The sequence below is a fragment of the Anthonomus grandis genome, chromosome 6, assembly GCF_022605725.1.
Source record: "Anthonomus grandis grandis chromosome 6, icAntGran1.3, whole genome shotgun sequence".
Taxonomy (NCBI): Eukaryota; Metazoa; Arthropoda; class Insecta; order Coleoptera; family Curculionidae; genus Anthonomus; species Anthonomus grandis.
The window spans coordinates 18574061-18600471 of record NC_065551.1 but is presented as its reverse complement, the minus strand read 5'-3'; the positions used below and the strand labels follow the sequence as shown (position 1 = coordinate 18600471).

Here is a 26411-nt window from a genome sequence, read left to right as displayed (position 1 = left end):
CCAGCTGAAAAACTTTAAAACAAAACAGTACTTTACGTGACATATTTGTAGAGATGTGCTGCCGAGTTTTTAGTACTAGCGGTACGCCAAAAGATACTGCATTTTTTGATACCAAGGTGCCACTTGGCACAGATGTTCCTTAGAACCATTTAGACGATTTGGCCCGAAGAACACTCGAGATTTTCCGTGTGGGTAGATTTTAGGGGAATGGGGGTAAGAATTTAGAAAAAAAAATTGAAAAAAATTAATTTACCCTAGCGGCGAGATCTGGGTGTCAATTTCATATAATTTGGACCCAAGCAATTTAATGGTCTTGCCAGAAATGTAATGCAGATACTGGAAGTCTGTCAAAAGCCGCCATTTTTAAAAAATGGTTGACTTTTGATTGAATTTCGTCTGTAACCAAAACCGGGTCGTGTAAGGTATCTAAACTTATGTTTTCCGGGTCAAGGAGGTATAATTTTATTTTTGAATTCGAACTAACTATATCAGCGGATTGTTCTCATCAAGTAGATCACGAAAATACCGGGTTATAAGGAAATTTGAGCAGAACTAAGAAATCGAATATTTTTCGACCTCGTTTTTGAGGCTAAAAATGGGCATCAAAAATGCCATATCTCGGCTATTACACAAGCTATGACCTTGCGGAAGGTCTAGTTGGATTCAAAATGACAAAACTAAGGCAAAACCGTTGTAATTTCTCTGATAGCTCTTATAGAAGCCGAGATATAAGCCTTCAAAGTTTAGGTTTTTTCGTTTTTCGGGTATACCCCACCGTATCAATTTTTTTAAGAAAAATATTTTTTTTTCGAATTCGAACTAACTATACCAGCGGATTGTTCTCATCAAGTAGATCACGAAAATACCGGGTTATAAGGGAATTTAAGCAGAACTAAGAAATCGAATATTTTTCGACCTCGTTTTTGAGGCCAAAAATGGGCATCAAAAATGCCATATCTCGGCTATTACACAAGCTATGACCTTGCGGAAGGTCTCGTTGAATTCAAAATGATAAAACTAAGACAAATCCGTCGAAATTTTCCCGACAGCTCTTATAAAAGCCGAGATATGAACCTTCAAAGTTCGGGTTCCTGATAAAATTTAACATTTTGCATTGGTTATAATGCATGAGTTATCTAGCTGAAAATCGCTTATGGTACATAGCGTCCATTTTCGAAAACCGTAGGTTATTTTTAATGCCATAAATGAATTTCCTGACCCCAAAAACATAAGTCTAGACACCTTACACGACCCGGTTTACGTTAAAGATAAAATTCAATGAAAAGACGGTCATTTTTTAAAAATGACGGCTTTTGACAGACTGCCAGCATCTGTATGGCATTTTTGGTACTACCATTAAATTCCTTCGGTTCAAATTATATGAAATTGACACCCAAATCTCGCCTCTAGGGTAAATTTAATTTTTTGATTTTTTTTTTAATTTTAATCCCCCACCCCCTCTAAAATCTACCCACACGGAAAATCTCGAGTGTTTTTCGGGCCAAATCTTTTAAATGGTTCTAAAGAACATCTGTACCAAGTGGCACCTTGGTATCACAAAATGCAGTATTTTGCAAGAATTGCCGTTATACCACTAGCAATTTCTGCAGCTTGCGCTGTAAACTAATATTTTACTACGAAGAAGATGGCCAGTATTTAAACAATGTTTTGTTTATACAATAGATCTGCGTGTTTAATTTGCAATAATTTAAATGTTCGTTTTATTCCTTTAAAACCCTAAATCGATTAAGACACTCCCTGTAAAAGATATTGAAAATTATAAAACATCCTCAAAATCATTAAGTAAAACCTTTATAAATGAAAACATTGCCTACACGATTTATAGAAGCAAATTTGCATCTTATCGGTCTGATCTGTTTTTACTTACTCTTTCCTTGAAAAATATTTTATTTTATTTAATGTATCGCATAAAACAAGTGTTTACTTATTTAGCGTGCTTTTACTATTTTGTTTTATTAACATGCCAAAAAAAATAGCTAGCTATACAACTCTTCAAAAATAATCCCTAAGTTCCTGCAACAGCCACGGAATAGAGTCGATTTTATCAATTTCAATCAACTTTTTTTTTTAAATAAATACTTTTTTTAAATTTTCATAATTTTTTTATAAATGGGAATTGTAAAAGAAACTAAATAAACTAAAGGGACATGAATATATAATTTCCAAAAATGACCTTTTGGTTTATTTGATTTTACAAATTTATTTACCAAATTTAGTATGTTACGATAGCATGTATCTATCAATTTTGAAATTTTGCTTTTCTCAAGATTTGTTCGTTTTTAATAATATATTTTATTCTTAAACAACGGGCCTAGCAATGGGCAGCTCCCTTTCCATCTTATTGGCTGACTTTTTTCTAAATCATCTTGAATTCTCGATTATACCCCTTTACTAGATGACAATAAAGTTAGAAAATGGGTCCGACATATGGATGATTCCCTAGCTATCCAACCAAATATGATTTTGAATCTGCTTAATAACTTACACCCTAACATTAAATTCACTATCAAATTAGAAGCAAATAATTTCATTAAAAATTTCTTTATTTAAATATTTCAAAAACTAAAACTGGTACTTTAGAATTTAAAATTTATCAAAAACGGACACAAACTGATTACATTATTCTATCTAATTCAAATCATCCTTACTCCCACAAAATGTCAGTTCTTAATTGTTACGTGTACAGAGCTCTCAACGCCCCTTTAAACCCTTTTAACTATAACGAAGAAATCCACTATCAAACAATTAGTAGTTAATAATGGCTATAATCCAAAGATTGTTAACCAAATATTCTCAAAATATAGGTTTAGAAGCATGGTTCTACTAACATACCCTGAAATAAATAATAACTGCTTAAACAATAATTTAATGAATAACACTTATGTTTCTTTCTCTTTTGTAGGTGCTTTAATTGACTATATACCAAACATCAAAATTTCTTTTAAATCTTATAACATAATTGGCATGCATTTAGTCAATACCAAATAAAGAATTCACTATACTGATCTTAGTGGAGATAGAACTGACACACACCACACTACTATGACTACATCCGCCTATATTGGGAAAACAATACGCAAACTTAAAAGTGTAAAAGAACCCAATCCTAATAAAAACATAACAGTTCATAACACTTCATATTGATGCCCTTTTATAATTTTGTTTCTTTTACTAATCCTATTTACAAAAAAATTAATAAAAATGTTTAAAAAATAAAACAAATGTGAAATGTGATCCTTATATATTAATTGAATTAACCGCACTAATCGAGATTTCCGATACACTAAACACTAACTACTATTTTTTTGCGAAATGCATTATGTTTAGTGTAAGTTTTTTTTTTTTAATAAGCGGGCCGTTTGTATAATGATGGTCTCCGGTTTTCCTGTATGTCCGTTTAAGTCGAGTCTTTTTTTAACGAGTAAGTAATTTGTAATTTTGTTTATTTTCGTTATTTTGTGGAAACTTAAGTATTCTGTAAAGAAATAATCTAGAATTCCAATTTTAGTGTTTTTAAATTGTTAAAATTTCTTGTAGAGTCATAGCCCTGATGAAAGCGCTAGGTCAATGTTATTATTCCATTTGACTTCCCCGATAGATAATTACAGCGTACAACTGACGAAATTCAACTCATTTTACTGGGCTTGGTTTACTCACGATTCCACCTTCTTATGGTAGCTATTTTTACACATTTTTAATTCTCGTGCAGACCATTACGCCGATGGTAGAGTCCTAAAAGTCAACGATAAGCCGAAAAAGGGCTATAGACCAGGTGCTCAGGGATACAAAAAAAATACTAAAAAAATCTATCCTGAGTACTTTTAAAATTATAGGCATTCATAGAAAAACCGAAAAAAGTTGACACTCCCTGTTGATCTTTTTAGTACTGTGGCTACAAATTTTTGAATTTTTTAACAATTTTTATTTTAATGTAACCCTGAATTATTCGCGATAAAACACAAAACTAAATTCAAACAAAACTGTTCACATTTTTACGAAATTATCAAATTTTTGCGCAACTTGTGTTGCAAATTGTGTATGTTCACCATTATTTCCCAAATTTAACTAACTGTTCTGGAAAAAAAACTTACTTCACTGTTTGGCAAGTAATTTCAAAAGTTGGCGTATCTAATCTTGATTTCAAAATGATAAGATACTTGCTAGATTATTGCTTCAATAGTGTGTATTTTTATTTTTTTTAGTACATAGTCAAATGTACGCTAGTTACTGCTCTAAGCTAAATTAATTTTATAGTCAAAATAAATAATAGAACAAAATCAAAGTTAATGAAATAAAACTTTATTAGAGTTACAACAAATTCTCAAATTGTCTGCCCTCATTTCTAATAGACATTCTAATCCTTTTTAGAAATTATTGCGTTATTAATCGGGCGAATCTTCCATTGTTGATCTGTTTAGCGGCTGGCGGTATTTTTTGGCATAGTTCAGCTACCTCTTCTATAGGATTGTTGTAGACTTTGTCTTTTATTGCTCCCCAATAAAAGAAATCCAAAGGATTTAAATCAGGTGAACGTGGCGGCCACGCGATTGTTCCACCCCGCCCTATCCACCTGTTCGGATATTCTCTGTCCAGAAATTCCCTTACTGGACGAGCATAGTGGGACGGGCAGCCGTCTTGTTGAAACCACATGTTTCGGTAAATATTAAGTGGCACATCTTCTAGTAAGTCTGGTAAATGATTTTTCAAGAAATATAGGTAAACTTCGGCGTTCAAATTTTCCGGCAACTCGAATAGTCCAATAACTCTACCATTAAGTATTCCTGTCCACATGTTTACTTTAAACTGGTATTGTGACCGGTCCTCTCGCTGTAAATGTGGATTTTCCACATGCTACTCATGTAAGTTGTGGAGATTTATGTATTCATCCTTCTTAAAAGTCGATTCATCGGACCATAAAATTCTTTCCAAGAATCGCGGATCTTCTCTATGTCTTTGCAACATTATTTGACAAAATTCAAGTCTTGCCGGGTAGTCTCGAGGTAATAAACTTTGTACTCGTTGTACGTGGTACGGATGTAACTGGTTTCTTTTCAATATTCGATGTGCCGAACTTTTAGACACGCCTGTCTTTATTTCTATTCCACGTACTAAGATAGTCGGATTATGTGCAACTTCTTGTAAGACTTCGGCTTCGTAGGGCAAGCGCGGTCTACCTGCAGCACCCATTTGACTTGGGAATCGGCCCTCTAGAAGTAATCGATGCACATTTAAAAATACTCTACTACTGTAATCTGGATAACTCTCTTCATGTTGGTATCTTTGACGATACAGTCTAGAGGCAGCATTAGCTTTGCATCGACATTCTCCATAGATAAGATGCATGTTAGCATATTCCCGAATAGTATAACGATCTGGCATGGTTTCGTTTACTAGTTACACAATCACACAGGTATCGATAGTCCAGAAAAGAGCCAAAATCCAAATCTCAAGTCAAATTAACAAAAAAATCCGAAAACACCAAAATAAACCATACACGATATTAACACGAATACAGAAATATGCGTAATAAACGGATGATAGCAAAGTACTGGGATGCGTTCGGACCTGGTGTGCAGCTTGAAAAATATTTTTAGGAGGGGGGGGGGGGATATGTTTTTATTGTCATAATGTCGTTCCAACAAGAATCGTTATCTGATTGGTCAGGAGAAATGTCAAAGATGTTTTTAGCTTTGGCTTTGCCGCCGCTGAATGCAACCCTGCCGTAGCAAAGGTCTTAATTAATGACCTAAGATGTCTTACTTACACTGTAAAGCTATTTCTGAATAGGGAATACCCGTACAGGAAGATAGGGCGGGGTAGAAGAATAGCCTAGGGCCGTGGTCACCCAATTTAAATAAATTCTTTAAATTTGCCTACTTTACGGAATCAATCTTTTATTTCATTTATTTTGGTTGTAAAATTAACTTAGCTTAGAGTAGCGGCGTACATTTGACTATGTACTAAAAAAAAATAAAAATACACACCTATTGAAACAATAATCTAGCAAGTATCTTACCATTTTGAAATCTAGATTAGATACGCCAACTTCTGAAATTAGTTGCCAAGCAGTCAAGTAATTTTTTTTTCCAGGACACTTAGTTAAGTTTGGGAAATGATGGTCGAAAGACCCAATTTTCAACACAAGTTGCGCAAAAATCTGATAATTTCTTTAAAATGTGGACAGTTGTGTTTGAATTTAATTTTGTAATTTATCGAAAGGTTATTTAGGGTTAGATTAAAAAAAAATGTTAAGGAATTCGAAAATTTGTAGCCACAGTACTAAAAAGGTCAACAGGGGGTGTAAATTTTTTTCGGTTTTTCTATATATGCCTATAATTTTCAGTCGAAAGTATTCAAGATAGATTTTTTTAGTATTTTTTTTGAATCTCTGAGTACCTGGTCTATTGCCCTTTATCGGCTTATCGTTGACTTTTGGGACACCCTGTATATCTGTCGTTACTAGGGGAAGGGCTTAATTAAGAGTCCCAACTCATAACTCTGTGTTTTTCAAATCTCTCCAGCTTTTGCCGCTATTAAGATATATAATAAATGCTTCTTGTCCTTAGACAAGAGAAAAATAAAATAATATTTAAAAATTCACTACCAGGTATCAATAGAGTATATTTTGAACCAGGTATATTTTAAATTTTGAATAAATAAACATTAAAAAAAACTAATATGCGAATATTTTCAGATCTATATCCATTCCTCAATCTGAGATGTCTTAAAGACTTTCGTAGCTATTTCAAAAACTTACCTAGAAAAAACACATTTCCAACACATTTTATAATGTCAACATTTTGGGCATAAAAAAAACCTAAAATCCAAAAATCTTTTAAGGATCTAATGAAAATTCTTCATGCATGGAAAGACGCTTACATAATATAAAATAAAATTAGATTTCTCCAGAACCAACTTGTTTTAATATCCAACGAGGCGCGGGACTTTTCTCGCTTATAACGTGACGCTTCGATAATATTTTGCATTTATATTTAAAGTTTTAAATTTAAATGCTAAAATAACATTTGTCGACCTTGCAAACGTTTTTTTAGGGTCAAATTTAATCGTTAGTTTACTTAAAAATTGATTATGCAATTTGAATGTATGAAAAAAATTATTAGATAATTCACTTATATTATGTAATATAAGTTTGAAGAAAGGAAATATACGTTTTTACTCCATATCTTTACATCTATAAATACATATTTGATTACGCCTTATTAAGTTATTTTATGTGTTTTCAGTTAAAAAATAAATATTTATTACAGGTGCTTGTAATTTACTGATTGCATAAGGTCGTAAACCCCTTATCCACCTTCACTTGCTATGCAGTGATGAGTCAGCTGCGTAAACTTTAAAAGTACAGCCCACTGGAAAATTAATAATTTATAAAATTAAATAAACAAGTATTTAAGAAATCTCATTATACTTATAATTATATAAAAAAAAATGATTCTCTTTTCTTAGTTCTCGTTAGACCATAATAATCACCTGTTTCCTCATAATTGGACGGTACTAACGGAAGAAGAACGGTTTTTTTGGTAGTTCAGGTACCTTCTTCTTAACAGATAACGGTTCTGCGCTTCACGCATTTATGGGTACCTGGTCGCAAATTTTTAATATGAATAAAATGTAATAGTTTTTAAGGACTTAGGAATATTTTGAAAGTCCCGCAATATTTTTCCAATTTCGTTCTTTTTCTGAAAAATTAAGTAAAAATATGGCGATTTTTTCAGGTACTTATTTATGTTCAGCACACACATTGAGCATATTTTTTTTTACAATTATTTAACCAGAGGTGCATACGCTCTAAAACATTACGTAATTATATTCGCTATAAACCAAATAGTTGAGTGTAATAATTAACAATAATATTCTTCTAAGTATTTCTTCGAGTTTCTAAATATCTCAGCTTCTATTTTTCAAAAACTGCTGACATTGCCAAAAACAATATTAAAACATTTCAAAAGAAATTACAGCTAAAAGGACGTAATAAGAATATACCACTTTTAACATAGCTTATGAAAAAAAAAATTAAAATAATATATTTCAGGCTTCTTCTTTAAATGCTTAAATAATTTCTTGTAGACGGAAACATAAAATCTAAGCGGCTTTTTACCCCCCTAAAGAATGAAAGGACCACAAAAAACTTTTAAGGCTTTAGGTTTTGTTACTGAGGAAAATGGAAGCAAAGTTTCATTTTAGCTTTTAATAATACCTTGCCAGATGTCGTTTGAGATGGTCTCAGATTAAGTCCTTAAGGGCTGAGGCCATTCTTTACATAAAAGTCAGTTTTGGAACTTTAAAGGAGATAATAATCTTTTAGTTTAACAAATAACCCATTAGCAAAGAAAATTAATTTTATAAGAAACTTTTGTCTAAAAATGGCTGTCGACTACCGCTGACAGTATTCCAAATGGGTAAATGAATGGATACTGCCGGCAGGAATACTAAATAGTTCAACATTTCTTTCAGAAGGTTGACTGGCTGGAATTTAGGATGAAGTCCTTTGTTTACGTGCCTCTGGTTAATTAAAAAAATGTTTTGTTTTTTTAATAAAGTAATTTGCGCCCAAAGCAATTAACATTCTAATTTTAAAGTGTTTATAACAAATACTCATATATTTCTAATTTTAGTTAACATTTACTGTTAAATCTATTATATTTTCCATTATCGCGTCAATCTCGCCATGCCGTTCTGTCTCCGTCACTTCCGGGGCAATAGTTCATTCATTTGAAGCAAAAGGGTTGCATTTAAATGTCACAAAGGTTAACCAAGCTATTTTTGGAAATTCGATAATCGATATGTAACCTAGACAGAGACCTAGAAAATATCGCGAACAATCAATTTTGCATTTTGTTGGAGGCCAATTGTGCTTATGATTTAAATGGCAGGTTTGCATTTTCAAGTCTTTATTCTGATAATGCCAATGATTTTCTGTATATAAATTTTGTCTTTTGTATGTAGGGTTTCTATAGATGGAATGAACTTAACTTAGTAATTTATACTAACAATGACTTTTTTACCCTAAATATAATTGAAAAGAGCATTTAAAGTTTTACAGTTTCCAGCCCCGGGGGTTTGTTTCTTTGTTAATGAAATATTTTTTATTAAATTAGGTTTATTTCAAAATTGATAAAAATTTGTTTAGATATCCAAAAAGTGCAACATATTCAAAAAACAATAAAGAAACAATGAAACAGTTAAGAAGATCAAAATTAAACAAAAAAGAGGCAGATTAAAAAAGTATTTCAAACGGTATGTCCTATTATAACATTCTGGTATCCCAGTAATATACACGACTGACAATTTTTTTGTGTCCAAACAACCATGTAATAACTTGCATCAAAAAATCTAGCATTGAGTTAAAGATATAACGATAATACTTCACAATTTTGATCAATTTAATCAATTTTATCCCAGAAAGGGGAAATGCAATACGTCTTGTCCTTCATTATATTTAAATTGAGTCCCACTCTAGTAAGTAAAAGCAGAGGTAGGAAATATGCTATCTTTCTTTCTGGTTTTGTGATTTTGTTTAAATTAATGCACTGATTTTCACACCTAAGACCTGAGTTTGCAAGGCATGTAAAGTATACTGAGTATTTTATTTATTCTTCATTAATGAACCCTTAGAATTTATAAGATGATAATATTGCCATTGTTATTTTATTTTATCCCATTCGACAAACTTTTACAATCACATATGTTATTATTTTAACAACATGGAGTATCTAATCATATCTAAATCACAACAATTATTTTATTATAACCTAATTAACAAAGCCTTAAAATAAGTTACATAATTACTTTGTCAAATGTTATGCATAATAATAATAAAATTTTAAATATTTTTTATGATTAAGGTAATATACACAACTGGCAAATTTCTTTCTTGGGTAGCAAAATACTAATACAATAAAAATCCATGGCCAAAGTATTAAGTTAAAGGGAAAACAATAATATTTCACTAATTCTTTTCTTAAGCTTACCCCGGAGAGTGGAATTGCAATACGACTCGGCCTTCACTATGTTCAGTTTGAGTCACACGTATTCAATTTTGTATGTTAATTAACTTGAATAATTTCCGCAGCCAAGACCTCGGTTTGCCAGGCGTGTATAGTAATTAAGTACTTTTAAAAGTCGTAAAAAGTAACCCCTAGAATTAATGAGACGATTATTTAAACAATGAATATTATGTTATTTATTTCTGCTAGATGCATTTCTCAAATCAAAAAAAAATATTATTTTATCCATTTACTGTAATTTCATATCTTTTATCCAAATTTTAATAGTTATTTTCAGATTCAAAAATCGCGAAAGTAGTTATTTTGATTATTTAATAGACACTAACCTAAACCTTAATGGCTATAGTTGTTTAATCTGGTGGACAAAGGCTTAAAATCAGTTAAATTACTATTTTGCTAACCCCTATTAGTAAATATATTTATAATGAAGTTTTACATATTTCTTATGATTACGTTAATATAAACGATTGAAAAATATCTTTATCAGATGTTGAGATATCTGTGCATTAACGTCTAACAGACAATCATAAATAAAGCATTAAATTAAAGGAAGAACGACACTACTAAGAATCACTACTTTCAATTTGAGTCTCACTCTAGTTACTAGAGGGAAAAATAGGAGAAATGTTATCATTTACTTTTGATCTTGTGGCGTAATATTGCAAGTAAATACATTAATTTCCACATCCAATACGTCGGTTTACCGGGCGTGTATAGTATATAAACTATTTTTTTAAAATCTTGATTAAGTAACCTCTACAATTAATGAGATGAATATCTTAACAATAAATCTTATGTTTTATATTTCTGGTAGATATATTTCTCAAGTAACAAAAATTATTATTTTATCCATTCACTGTCACTGATTATTCAATCCACACTAACCTAAATCCTGACGGTTATTTGAGTTAAACCTAGTAGACAATCATTTAAGTATTGATTTTGTCAACTCTTATTCAGAATAAAAAAAAATTTAAATATTTTTTATAATTAGGGTAATACAACGGTATTGTAAATACCAAAAAACCAGCTGATTCTCGGTCATTCCGGAATGATACGGGTGGCACACCGCACGACGTCTCGAAGGTTGGCGAGAATCTTCCAAAACAGCGTTCTGTCGAGTATATAAGGAGCCGCATCGCCGATGGAAGTCAGTTGTCAATTCAGTGAAGTAAATTTCTGAATATTGGCGTGAGCTTTAAAGAGTTGTAAATAAATACAGTAAAAATAAATCTCTAGTAGTCATTAGCGTGTTTTCGTAGCGAAGTGTGTAAATATATTATTTTTTTGATTGTTTTAATTCACGCCTAACGGGAAAAATGATATACTGATGTCAGGTGTAAAAAATAAATAATAGTAAACTGACATAAATTGAATTAAAGCATGTGAAAATGCCAAAGCTGGTAGATCTAAAAGTTGCTGACTGGAAAAGGGAGCTGGAGGAAACGAACTGCGACATGACGGGAAATAAAGCAGACTTGCGGAAGCGGCTTTATAACGCGTCACTTGAGGAAGGCGATGACCTAGACAACTTTATTTTTGCTGGCACAAGCGATATCGGTCAAATGTTGCAAGGCTTGTAAACTAAATTGCTGAAAAAAGAGAGATGCAAGATAATTCTATTGACCTAAAATCTAAAATGCTAGAGAGTTCTGCTAACCTAGAATCCAAACAGCTAGAAAATTCTGTCATACTAAGAGGTTATTATACTAGGTTGGAAAAAAAGATTGTGGGAAACAATTTCAATTCAAAAAAAATTAAAGGAAGACATTCTGGAAAAATGTTACTGAAAAAGCAGACGCTTATTAGTGGAGAACAAGATCCAGGAAGTTCAAAACTAAATTGCAACACTGGATGTCAAAACTATCGATGAGCTACCCTGTAGACTTTCAGCAATAAACCACAAGAGCGAAGTTTATACCAATATAAATCCTATTAAGCTGATGCGCGTTAAAGGGCCTTAATTTGATGGTACTACATCCTGAAATACTTATCAGCTTAAGTTCATGACTGCAGCAAAATCTAATTGTTCGTCATCCAGGAAGAAGACCACGGCCCTTTGGTTGGCCTTAAGAGGAGATGCTGTTGTTATCCTGTAAAGAATATATCTAGAAGAACAAGAGGTATACCGCCACCTAGTGAGGAATTTGGAAATGCATTATGGCCAGTCACTCTGGAACATGTCAGCTAAAAAATCGGTGGAATCCAAAAGTCAAGGGAATCCTTGTAAGAACTTTAAGTCGAAATTACACGTTTGATTCGGTTGACATATCCAGATTTCCTAGAAAGAATCAAGGAACGTTTGGTAGTCCAAGCTCTTCTAAATGGACTTAGAAATGCTGAAATGGAGAAGTACCTACTAGTAGTACATCCACCTAAGCTAGTAGATGCACTAACACGGGCCCTGGAATTCGAACCTGCTAAGAACACGAACAAGAGTAAGGCTCGTGTTCGGCAAGTGATTTCAGAGGGGGGCGACTTTGAGGAATCCATCAAGCGCATGATAAAAGAGGCAATTGAAGGACATAGCCGCCAGAACCAGAAGTTAGAGTCAAAGAAACGTGACAAAGCAGGTCACTAAAAAAGACACCTTCCAAAAGGCGCTAGTTCCACTCCCGTCAAACTAAGGTCGATGCGAAGAAGCCATGTCTATCTTAAGCAAGCCGTTGTAAGAAGATCCTGTCCGGAAGATTTCAAGCTATATCAGCGGGCAGAGAAGAAAGATGCTGTGATTAAGAACCCCGATCGTCAATGATACTTGGCAAAACGAAGATTATATAAAACACCAAGAGGAACATCTCGATATCTGGATATCGAGATCTGGATAAAAATCTGGATATATTGACCTAATCTGGATAAAAGAAGGGAAAAAGCTAACTTGGGAAGAAGTTGCCAAGTATTCTCCCAATGTTAAGTCATAGTAGGTACATTGGAGCTCTCTTATTTTGGAATGATGTGAATCTGTGATAGTGTGATGAAGTCTTTCGGCGGAAAATAATTGACCACAACGACAAAAAGAAATGCGTTGTATGTGCGGCGAATAATAGGCCGCAAGAAAAAGGCTTTGATGCGCTAGTATGACGTTGGAAGTCCCTTTGAAAGAATTACTATTGAAGTATGGTTGTGATGGTCTACTTCAGCAAATGGGTTAAGGCATACCCAGTACCCTCTATCAAACCAGGAAGCCTGTACTATAGGTTACATCTTAATAAAGTAATCGATCTGTTAATTAGGTGTATTTGTAGAGCTACATTCAGACCAAGGACCAAATTTTAAGTCTAGCTTATTTCAGAAAGACAGCCTATTCGCATTTGGCATGGTGGAATAAATAATTAGGGCTATTAATCGATGTTTGGCCAAAGTAGTTTCTAGCCATCAAAGAGACTAGGATAGATTTCTTCATTTGTTTCTCCTGGCTTATTGATCGGCTATTCATGAACGCACAGACGAGGCTCGAATAAGAAGAGAGATCTTTCATGTGATCTGAAGTTTAGTTGTCCGCCAGGAACTGATGTTGCTTGGAAGGACTACATCAGTGAGTTGCGTAGGAAAATGGATCTCCTTCATAATTAAATGCTCATTTCCATTTTGAGATTCCAGCGATTTAATGAAGGACGAATATGATGTCAATGCCAAAGACCGGTGCAATAACGGTGACTTAAGTTGGCTCTATGACCCTAAGAGATGGAAGGGTTTGTCACCGTAACTTCAAACATCTTGGGATGCCATTACCGATGTTTTCTACAGAATACAAGAGCCCTCGAGTCATTCACTTTAACTAACTGGCGCCTTATTATAGAAAGACGCTGAACTGCGGCAATTCCAACCAGAATGGGATTTGACATTTGATAAATTCAAGAGCCTTTATTCTAATGGTCGAAAATTCGATACGGCGAGATCTGTAAAGTGCAGCAAGACTTGTTTACAACTTCAGCTCAATATGCTCCATAACATTGTATAGCTAAGGATTTACAAATGTCTAGAGGAGTAGCTGAAGTTTTCCTTAGAATGTTCAGAAAAAATTTAACTACGTCGGTCTAACACTAGAGTCGGGTAAGCACTTAAGATAACCAATGAAGAGACTGCTAGAAAGATCTCCTACCTATTTGCAAAGAGGCGTCATACCACAAGATAACCTATGAGGACGTTTTGTGTTCTCTAAAAATGGAGTTGCTTGCCGAGGATCTAAGCAGCCTAGCAATTCCTAAGCTCGCATGTAGACTCGATAACCTGGACTTAAGCGTGCAAGTTTTGGTGTGTTATTATATTTCCCAACGTCGTTCCCTGGAGAAAACCATTAATTGTTATTTCTACAAGAGATTCAGTTGCAAGAGGGAAATCTTGTACCGATATCGACATCTACCATCTTTGAAATTATTTCGGGATGGAATGAGCTTAGGGAGGGGGCAATGTATAACGATATTGTAACAACCGAGAAACCAGCTGATTCTCGGTCATTCCGTTAATCAAACTTCTAGGGGTGGTTCAGTGCAACAGTAGAATCCATTTGAGTATAGGAACCCATGTCCGGAAATGTGTCACTACGCCACTACGGCCCTAAGACGCGTTTAAATTTAGAAAAAATATTAATTACCTAAATAGGATCTGATGCATTTATTTTTACCTTTTGTATACGATACCATCACAACAATTGTTCAAAATGTCTTCCTCCAACCGCAATACACCGATTTAAACGCCGCACATGATTTCGACGAACTACACTAAAAATTTGATCCTCCTTTTGAATGATTTCAAATGCTGCTGTTGAAAAATTGCATAAGGATTTTCTTCGTCCCAAACATGGCTATTCCTACTATTAAAAATACCGTCTCTTGTGAAAGAGGCTTCATCGATCCACAAAACATATCGTAAAAAATTTGGTTGTGCAATGATGTGATCCAGAAGCCATCAACAAAATTGAACTCTAGGATGATAATTGGCTGCAGTCATACCTTGAACTCTCTGGAAGTGGTAAGGATGGAGTTATTGCTCGTGTAGTACCCGCCAGACAGAAGCGTTACTCGTATTCATTTTCTTAGCGACGTCACGTGTGCTATTTGATGGTTCATTAGCAACTCGCTGAAGCACCTCTTCTTCAAATTCGACCGTTCTTACGGTTCGAGCAACACCAGTATCATGAATCTTGGTCTTAAACATGCCTGTCTCAGCGAGACGCTGATGAATCGCAATTAAACTTTTTGTATCCAGGATGCTGTCGTTCGGGATAACGTTCATGATACAACCGCGATGCTGCTCGTGCATTGCAGCTTGTTGCTCCATATGCCAAATGCATATCCGCCAATTCTTGATTGGTAAAGTTTTCCATTAGCAATAAATGTTTAAAAATTGTAAGCTATAAAATTTTTAAACATGACATTGAGAATTGACATTGATAAGCGTTGATTTTAAACAATTGTTGTTATGGTACCATGTACAAAAGGTAAAAATAAATGCAGCAGATCCTATTTAGGTAATTAATGTTTTTAATAAATTTTAACGCGTTTTAGGGCCGTAGTAGCGTAGTGACGCATTTCCGGACATGGGTTCCTATACTCAAATGGATTCTTCTGTTGCACTGAACAACCTCCAGAAGTTTGATCCCATAGTTATGAAACACCCTGTATCTCTGGACTGGCAAAGTTTTGTTTACAAAAATACAAAGTAAAAAATTACATATAGGTTAAAATTTAAGAAAGAAAGTAATCCTCACCTAAAATGAGACAAAGTTTCAATCATATTGGAATAGATGCATGCACTTTAAAATATTCGTTTTATTATTCTGATAATTTTACATCTAATAAATCTAAACGTAAACTTGAATCTTATAAATCCTAAAATCATGAAAATGATGATCTTTATTTAAATATTTGCTTATATTTACTTAACAAATTTCTTTCTATTTTTACTATTTTTACGAGTTTTAGTTTTCTTCCGTGTACAGTGTTTCCACATTAATAGCATTTATAGAAATCTAAGTTTTCCAGGTATGTATAGTATATTAAGTATTTCATTTTTTCTTGATTAATGAACCTCCAGAACTAGCGACACATATATTTTTTTTTTAAATCACGAAAATAATTATTTTATTATACATTTGATATTTTTATATGAATTAAAACAATTATTTTACCTTATCCGCTTCAATAAACTTTTACAAGAAGAATAAAATTAGTCAGTTTAATTGTTATTTTATAAACTCTTATTTATAATATTAATTTGAAGAGAGAACGACAATATTTTTCTTCGCTTGAGCTTGCTCTACAGAGAGGAAATGCAATAACATTTGGCCTTCATTAGATTCAATTGGAGTCGCACTCTAGTCACGAAAGAAAAAAATGGGAGAATCGCTATAGTTTTCCTTCGATCTTGTCACTTGTTATTGCAAGTTAATACAATTATTTTTGCACCCAAATGCTTGGTTTGCCAGGCATGTATATTATATTAGGTTTTACCTTTATACCTTTACATATATGACACCTACCTCAATAATTGCAGTTATTTTATATAAACCTGGTCGGCAAAGGCTTTAAATTAGTTAAGTTGTAAATTTGTGAACTCTTGATTATAAAAATAAATATATTTGAATTTAAGATATTCCCTATGATTTCTCTTTCAGGTGCTGAAATTTGCATGCATTAACATACAACTTAGGTAAAAAGACGAACTTGCGTTTTCTTCGAAAAGAGGAAATGCAACACGTCTAGCCTTCACTACATTCAATTTGAGTCGCATCTAGTTAGTGAAAGGGGAAATAGGAGAAACGCTATTGCTCTCTGTTAACCTAATTATGTGTTAATGTAAGTTAATACTTTTTTTTCCGCATCTACGACCTGAGTTTGCTAGGCGTGTATAGTATTTCAGTTATTCTTTATTAACGATTCCTTATAATAAAAAATAACTTTATTTTATCTATTTACTAATAATAGCCGCTTATCCATATCCTAATTTTTATTTTTAATTTCACTGAAAGATGATTTTTTTTAAACGTTTTAGCATTAATTTCAATCATAATAAATAATTTCTAATACATGCATTTTTCCAATAACAAAGGTGATTATTTTAAAAATTTGGGACTACTTATTGCCTTTAAAATAAAAATATTTTTTTTTAACTGCAATTATTAAACTTTTACGTCTCTAGTAAGATGATTTTTTCGAATAATTTCATGGCCGATAAGTATTATTCATAACAATGTGGCACTAAATGCGCCTCAGAAATACACATTTAAACCTCATTTTCTCATTAGGGAAGAAACGAGATCAAAAGCATAAAAAAAAAAAAAATAAATATAGGCCATCGTCGTAGTCTAAAACATCTGCTATTAACAGGAAACAAATCTACTGGTGCTTCCCATTATTATTGCGCACGTACGACGGACCGGAGTACAGTAACAGAGAAAACATGAATTAGTAGTCACTAACCTTGACTTCATTTAATTAAAGGTAAACTGCGTAAGCAACCTGGGTATTAAAATGGTCGATAAAAAATAATTACAGTTTACAGGTGATAAAATTGCTAAAATAGACGTAAAAATGCATTGAAAATGAAAAAAGGAAGTTTAAAAAAAAGTCTATTTATTCAAAATTCAAAATCTATAGTCTATGCAACAATTCAAAGGTAATTTATATTAACTTTTTATTATTACGTAACTGGGCTATCCAAGCATAAAAACCATGTTTTATGCATGGATGTATAACACGGTAAAACGCACACGCATCGGTCGTAACGAAATGAATGAGAAAAAATCATGAAATATCCATTGTTCCCATATGTCATGGTGTGGGTGTTCGACAAAAAAAAACACTGACCTAAATTAAGAATATCAATAAATTGGTTAGAGTATTAAGTAGTAGAGAAGATGCAAACAATAAAACACCCAACCATAATCAATTTTGGTGATTTACGATCTTATGGAATGAAGAGAAATTTTTCGATGTGGGTTTATATACCTAATATGAAGATAAGCCAACTATAGGTAAACTGTTTAATAAAAAAATGGTTTTTGAATAACATTTGTCATCTTACTCAGTGTATTTACTATAGTTATCCTTTCTGTGATTATAGTGATTAACTTGAATCCATCAGCTTCCAAAAAATTGTAGTTATTTCATCAATACTGATCCAAATTAGCTATATGATTAAATTTGATATTAAATAGTAGAAAAGAACACCCCACAAAAATTAATTTCTAAATGGATTAATTTATTTAATGAATAATAGTTTTTGAACGCGGATATATAAAATTAACGTCATTATAAGCCAATAGAGCTCAACATAAGCTAACTATTTCTAAATTAGTTAATAAAAAAACCGTTTTTGCTCAATATTTGGCAACATTTTAACCTCATTTTGATTCTTATTGCGATAATCAAGAACATCATTATCATCACCAATAGTAACAGATGAAAAAAACTAGTTTTAAGCTCAATGTTCAGAAATATTTATCATTTGTTTATATTTTTCATTACTATATTTCAATTCTGACCCATTCTGATAAAATTAACAGCATTATTATCGTAGTCATCATCAATATCATTCTTTTTATGAAATAAAAACATGAACCCTAAAACAGCCCTATTGTATGGGTTGCCAAAAATCCATAAAACTAACATGCCAATTAGACCTGTAGTTTCCTTTGTTGACTCCCCTTGTTACCAGTATGACTTAGAAATGTTTCAAACTTTAAAGCCCCATATTCAGTAACAAATTTCGTGAATTTTGCCAAGAGTATTTAGATACAGCCCAGCTTATATCTTTAGACATGAAAAACTTAATTCCAAGCATTCCACCGGCTGATTTTCTTGTTTCCTCTCTCAGGAGTTAACTTGATTAACCCGTAGTAGAAAATCTATTTTTACGTCTTTCTACTGTGGTAGATCAATTTTTTTTCCAATTTAACAACCGGTTTTTTAATTAGAAAGAACGACTGGCATTTCTCAGTGAAGTATTACTTAATAATTTAGAAAACAAAATATTAAGCAGTAATTTTAAATATATCACCTTTTATAAATAGTATGTGGATGATAACTGTGTGATTCGGAATGGCAGTAAGGTAGAGTTTACAAATTTCCTTAATTATGTCAACTTACTCTTTACTCCAAAGTTTGAAATCAAAGTTAAGTTTAAAATCGAAAACTTAATTTTGAAGTAGAAAGTAAGAGGTTCGAATCTGATAGCCACCTATAATAACCTTAAATAATTTTAGATACTCAAATGATTGTTAAATTTCTGGAATGTAGTAAGTAATTTGATCGTTTATTTAATTTCTTTATGCATAGATAGTGCCACTTTATTGTAAGCTTTGTTTATTTATATGTTAGGTGTCTATTTATATGATAAGTTTTTTGTTGTCTGATGATGCCTTAGTCAGGCAAAACATGTAACCTTCTTCTGTTTATTAAATGTTTTACGTGATGCTGTAGATTTTGTGTTTGATGTTGCTTTTTATAAAACGCATGACCAGCATCTTTGTGATAATTATTCTTTAGTAAATCTCCAACACATTAAGAATGATTTTTTGCACATTTTCTATAGAATGATAAATCGGTACCTACCCCATCCATAAGTATCAAAATAGCCCCACATGGGTATCCCTACTGCGGCAGCTCCAACCACCAAACAAACAAATCCCAATACTGCAACGCAAGTAGAATACAATGGTTTGACCCCATTATTCGTGGTTGCCATTTTATCACAACACTACTACCATCACCATCATCAAAGCACAAAATCACCAACACAAACTTTAAGCAGTATTAACCGAACACTAACAAAATGGCCATTTTATCAATCAGTTAAAGGTTGAACTTTTTTTTTTTTGTTTATAATCTGGAACGGGAAAGTTGTGAAGAAGTCTGCATGGTGTAGTGTGGAAAATATAATAAGTGTGTTTCATGGATCGATAGTCCGCTGTTTACATTATTTTTCCAACGGTCGGGACACGCGATAAAACAGGTAGGTCCGGCTATAGTTTTGCTGGACGGTGTATTTTCTCAATTGGCTTCAGGTGTTCCTTTTAGTGCGAGTCCTAATGCCTGAAAAGGTAAAAAAAAGAGTTTTTGTTAAAAAGGCCCATTTCCTTAATTTCTGGCTTACATTGACTTAAACCTTAACTACATATATAATATCATACTTTTCGCTGTATGAGAATAGTCCAATTAGTTCTAGAATTTGAGCAGCACTACTTAAGATGACCGATATTTTTAAATATTTCCCTAAACTGTTTAGGAAATTTTTTAAATCTTGTAATTAGAAGTAGTCCCCACAAGATAAGATATTTTCTTAGACACCACTACTCAGAATAATTAATAATTCCTTAATCTTTATATGGTTTACATAGAGCCTTAATCAACATTAATAGAGACAAATATAAAACTTTTTAATTAATAAAAATAGCTCTATTAGTTAGTCTTTTATATTTTGGACTTTGAAGTGAGTGGTCACGTACATTACTCATCTCTCAAGGTGAATTAACATTTAAATAATTCCATGCACCGTAGGAATATTTTAAAAAATACACTTTAGCAGCATGCACAATAAAAATAGAAAACAAAGCCTTTTTATTAAAAAAAAAACATAGGTTTTACCTTAAAAATCTGTTGAAGGAATTTTGATTTATTACCTTGAAAAACTTCTACAATAAAAATTCCCAATTTATTTATCCATTTAACAATAAGCATTACCAGGCATTTAAACTATCTGACCAGCAATAATAAAAACCTTGTCGATATTTACAATAACAACACAAGCCGATATTGAGCAACCAACTAGTGAAATCTGGTAGACCCACATTTAGTAAGCGACTAATCACGGTATTTATTTTCCTGAATTGAAAATAAATTGCCCGCTCGTTTGGGTACTAATGAGCTAGACAGGTATTTCTTAAATTCCAAATTTAGCTCAAGTAAGGACATAAACTTCAATGAAATTCTTATCAAGAAATTAATTTGGTGTCATCAGGTTAAGAATAAATTGTATGTAGTTAATTAAAAGGTGCTAATTTATCTTGTTAGTTAAAGTATGATATTAGCAATTAAATTGAGTCTTACTTTAATTAGTTTCAATTTTGCTGATGACTATTGGAGCAGGATTAAGAGTTTGGCGCCCAACATGACTGAGAAGAATAAGATGCGAATGCAAATTTCAATGCTTATACCACTTTTATCTCAAGTACAAACAGCTCAAATTTATTAGTTTAATATTTTACATAAGAGATTGTACTAAAAAAAAACAATTCTAACTAACTTCATTTTCCAATAAAAGCCAGTACAATAGATTCCTGCCGTATTGTATTCGAAAATGCTAAACGCATACCTACTGCGCATGCTTTCCCTCCTTTCCCGCACTAACTTCACTTTGTCCACTTTGACCACCCTCTCTCTCTTGCCCTCCTTTAGCGGTTTGGCGGGCCGGGAAAACTTTCAGAAAGTTCAAACAAAAGGCACCGGAAACTGACCCCGAGTTCCTAAAAAAAGAAAAACTTTTTCTTTTCCGCCTCACCGTATAACAATAACAACGGGTATTGCTCGCCCCTCAACCGACCGTGTTACGTACGTTCGAACAGAAATTTTACAAGGCCCGATATAAACTAAAGTCAGGTTGGTAAAAGCGTATAGTCGGTCTCTCTTGGCTTTGGTTATATCTTGAAAGGTGTGTCGATGGGTGGGGAGGAATTGTTGACTTGATGGTTCACCTAACTGCGATTTTATATTTTGTCGTGGCATTTCGCTCCATGAGTTGGTTTGCGTTTGCGTTAACGGTAAAATACACAAAGGACTCTAATTCTTTAGTGCAGTAGAGCTACATGTTTTATTGAATGAAGCCCGCTCGAAGGACCATTTAAATTTCATTTCATAGCTGTTATAGGTCTGCAAAACAAATACTGATACAAATACTAATTTTTGTGATCTTGGTAGCAATTTAATTCTATATTACATGATAATATTTAAGATACTTAATCCAATAATGGATTGCAAATCTGTAGAGGTATCATTGCAAAAAACCAAATATACAACTGAATCTATCCAAAACAATGAGGAGGAGAAAGGATATCAAAAATTAAGGAATATCTAATTATAGATATATATATATATATATATATATATATATATATATATATATATATATATATATATATATTAGATATTCCTATTAATTTTTTTAATAAGAGAAAAACTTTTAAAGAAAAAGAAAATGTTAAAAAAGCAGAATATCTGATATAATCATATAAAATGCTCAGAAGAATGTGATGAAAATATTTTCTTAAGAAAAAGAAAAGAAAGAGAAGGAAAAGAAGTAGATAGAAAATCTGGAAATAGAAGATGATTTTGCGTCAAGAATCATGATAATTTGGGCCAATTTTAATATATAAATCTATAAAAATATAAGAAAAAGTCACTCTCACATAAAGAAGCATATAAATATTATTGCATTATTTTTGTTTTGTCAATGAAGATGCTAAAAGATTTAAGGAAGGAGAAGTTCAAAAATATTTGACATGATTACTCTCTCAGCATTAAAAAATATAAAATCTTTAATAAAATATGAGCGATAAGACAAGACATGATTACTGAAAAATTAATTTTTCCATAAGAAAAGAAGAAGAAGAAAACTCATAAATAAAATTTAAGCAATAAATTTATAAAAAGAGAATATTTTTGCCAATGCTAAAGTCTGAAAACAGATTGAATATTATAAACTATAGCCTCCTTGTTTGTTATCGAATATTGCAAACATTTTCAAAAAAATCCCTAAAAATTAAATCATGGAAAGTTCTTAAGAAATACAAACTAATGTCTGGCAACCAATATGGATTTATGAATTTATGAAGGGTTAGTCAACAGAGGACGCCATTGCCAAACCTACATCACAATATACAAAAATCTTGAGGAAAGTAGCTTAATATTTTGTATCGTTGTCAGCTTAGCTAAAGCTATAGGCTTAGAGGAAAAATATTAAACAATATAAAAATCATTTATTTAGGCAACGGAATATAATATGTTTAATAACTGGAGGAGTGTTAAGTGTTCCACGAGAGAAGAAGTACTTGGGCCAATTCTCTTCATTTTTTATAATTTTTTCTCTAACTTTGACATTTGCAGATGATAATGTTATTTTGTTTAAAGGGATGACCAGAGAGGAGATAAAAGCAAGAGCAGAAAGAGTTTAATTATAATTTATTAATTATTAATCTTTATAAAATAAATAGCATGTTCTTTTCTCAAAGTAATAAAATAATAAAGGGTCTAGGTTTTATACTAAATCAAGTAATAGATCCGATAGAACCGTCAATAAATATATTGCTAAAAGAATAAGATCTATTTTAGCAAAATTTAAAACATTGTATTTTTCATTAGTGCATTAGACGCATTTTACCTATGGAATATGTTGGATGGGGTGGAGTTCTTAACTTTCTATATTTAATATTATATAACACAAATGGTATAATGGATATAACAGGAAAGCTGCCTTCTGTAACAAAATGAATACACCTCAAAAAAACCTAATTACCAGTAAAACAAATTATAACTTAAGATCTGAAAACAGAGTAATAATTTCAAAATGTAAAAAAAAATCTAACAGAGAAGCCATATATATCTCACTCTCAGGCTATATAATGTTATTGCAAATGATATTAAAGGTTATAAAAGATATGTTAGTTATAAGAGAAGAGTGCCGGAGTGGTTATTAAAGGTTTATTCTCGTGAGGATGTTAACAGTTTTGTGAATTAAAGGTATTGTAGATATTGAGCGATACAGACAGTGACATACTATACAAGTGAAGTAAAAAGTTCAGGAAGAAAAAATAATTTAGAAAATTGACACATATAGAAACAAAATAAACTTTGGCTTTTTTCCATTCCACCCACCATTTTTTTTATATGTTTGTTAAAGGATAGTTTTAAGGTATGAAAATACTAAATAAAATTTTTCTACTTTACAAAGAACAAAAAGAATAAAAAAAAAACAATTCTTAAATATTGAAGATAATTTAAGTCAAGAACATAATTTGACCTACAAAGTCTCTATAAGGACATAAACTGTAAAATTATTGAAAATAGTTAAATGGCATAAAAAAGAACGAAGAAGAAAAATAGTATACATAAATGGAAAATGATTTAGGATGATGTCTCAAAAAAATATTTGGCGTGAAATAAAGCTTTAATTTTTTACTATAAAATCCCCAATAAAATATCATCTAAATTATAAACACAAATAAACTACATTGATCTAGAAGACAAAGTTTAAACAATAAAAATATCTAGAAATAAAAGGTTAATTTGAGATCATTAGCCCTTTGTTTTCAAAACACTCAAATAAAAGAAAAACGATGAAAAAAAAAGCCTTATAATTGCAAGAACTCAATAGGTTTAAAGAATCTGCATAAAGAAATAAAAAATATTGAATAGTATTACTACATTAAGAAATACAAATACTATAATTTTTACATTACGGAGAAGTTAAAAGTCCTAGACAAGAAAAAGAAAAGGAGGGGAATATATAGAAAAATTTCAGCAATGCTATATGTAAGAAGCTCTCTATCTTTTTTGATTTGGTCAATTATCTATCATTACATGGAAAATGACAAAACCTACGAATAAGAGTATGAATATTGGTACTTGGAACGTATAAGGAATCAAAATAAAAGTGGAAGAAATAATACAAGAGCTACTTAGCTTCCACTATTATGAAAATACTGGTTTTAATGGAAACCATATACATATATTTACTAAATCTCGAGCCTATCAACGAAAATGTTATTTGGGTTAATATTACTATAAATCAGAGACCAATGATAATCCTTGGACTATACACAATATCTGATGATGAACTACAAGGATAAAAGGATTTTTTAAACAGGTCAGTGACGAATGTGTGAAGAAAAGTAAATAAAAAAAAATTAGTATTGGGTGATCTGAATAGTAGATGAATGGACGGATGATTAATATCTCTGTAGTCTTATGGTTAGTAGTGTGACACTTAAATTACAAGACATTTTCACCACTAACCATATTTCTTTATTTTACTCTCGACGCATATTCCTCTAACGATGCTAAAAACTAAACTAAAACTAGTATATAAGGTTTTATTTAGTATGTAAGTAGTAGTTTAATATATTGGTAGTATTTAGTATACTAGGCGACTTGTAGATAGTTTTAGTTTAGTTTTAATCTTTTCCTGAAGAGTCTAACATTATTAGTGCAACACGTGTCGAGAAAATAAAGAGTTTTGGTTAGGGGTAAAGTGGTAAAGCTATCTCGTAATTTGATTGACTCTGTAGTAAATTCATTCAGGGAAATTAATATAAATGACAACGGTGAAGAACTGATCAAAATATGTCAACAACTTCTATTATAAATGGATATCTTAGACATAAGAAAATACACATCATTGACTAGTTAATAGTAAGACAAAATATGATGTTACGAATAAATCACGTATAAACATATACAGGAATTTTGGCTCAAATAATTATACAGGTTGTCCCATAAATAGTAGTACATTTTAACAGCAGATTCCTTTAAATAAAATAGGTTAAATTAAATTTTCGTAGTCGGAAGTCAAAGACAACCAAGATACAGGGTAATAAACCTATTTTTTTTATTTTGGCCAGAAATTTTACATTCAATGTTCGTTTTTAACAAAATTGAGAACATGATTTTCTTTTTATATGGCAAATCCTTTTTTAAGTTATGTCATAGAGGTCGGCTCCAGCAACATTGTGATTTTTTTTACTCCGTAACTTTTTTAGGCATGGCCAAATATGTATTGCGCAATCAGTGTAGCTTAAAAAAAGTATACTTGTATACTATATATGTACCAAAAATTTCGCTATGAATAACCCTTTTTGAGATATTTACATTTAAAGTTGTCAATGCAACAACAAAAACGACATTAACAAACTATTTAAATTGCTTTATTACACTTCGATTGAATCATAAAATACAAAAGATAAATTAAAAATAAAAATTATAAATATTTGCCAGTAAATGATCGACATCATCTTCATTGGTCCCAATACATTCTAAAATTCCTTTACTGAAAGATCGCCGAATCTTAATAAATAATTGCTCATTTCGGAATTCATGGAGAACTTAAATTCCGACTTAAATAAGGCAAATGTCCAACTTATAACAACAAAGAAGTAAACAAATTAGTATCAAAAGTTGTTAACTGAAAACAGAGAAAAATATTTGTAGAATACACCATAGGTGTACATAACAAATATAAATACCACCATAGGAGTATTCTACAAATATACACACGACATCTATGGTGATAGTAGATGGTGACACAATAATTATGGTCAATATTGACGAAATCAAAATAGTAGTACAAAATTCAGAAAACTATCGCAACTAA

At 31.8% G+C, this 26411-nt stretch overlaps 1 protein-coding gene across 3 annotated transcripts in view; it reads right to left on the bottom strand.

Moving 5' to 3' along the window:
- The window catches only part of LOC126737297 (uncharacterized), a 76860-nt gene extending 55194 nt beyond the window's left edge, over positions 1-21666 (bottom strand). The window contains exons 1-2 of one of the 3 annotated variants that reach the window (XM_050442138.1): positions 21294-21666; positions 19604-20083 (exon numbers count right to left, since the gene is read on the bottom strand). In XM_050442138.1, the coding sequence (XP_050298095.1) occupies positions 19604-19736 (133 nt within the window). In that variant the 5' untranslated portion in view covers positions 19737-20083; positions 21294-21666. The remainder of the gene's footprint in view (positions 1-19603; positions 20084-21293) is intronic. The other 2 variants (XM_050442136.1, XM_050442139.1) reach the window with 2 other exon arrangements.
- Between the last annotated feature and the right edge of the window lie 4745 nt (positions 21667-26411).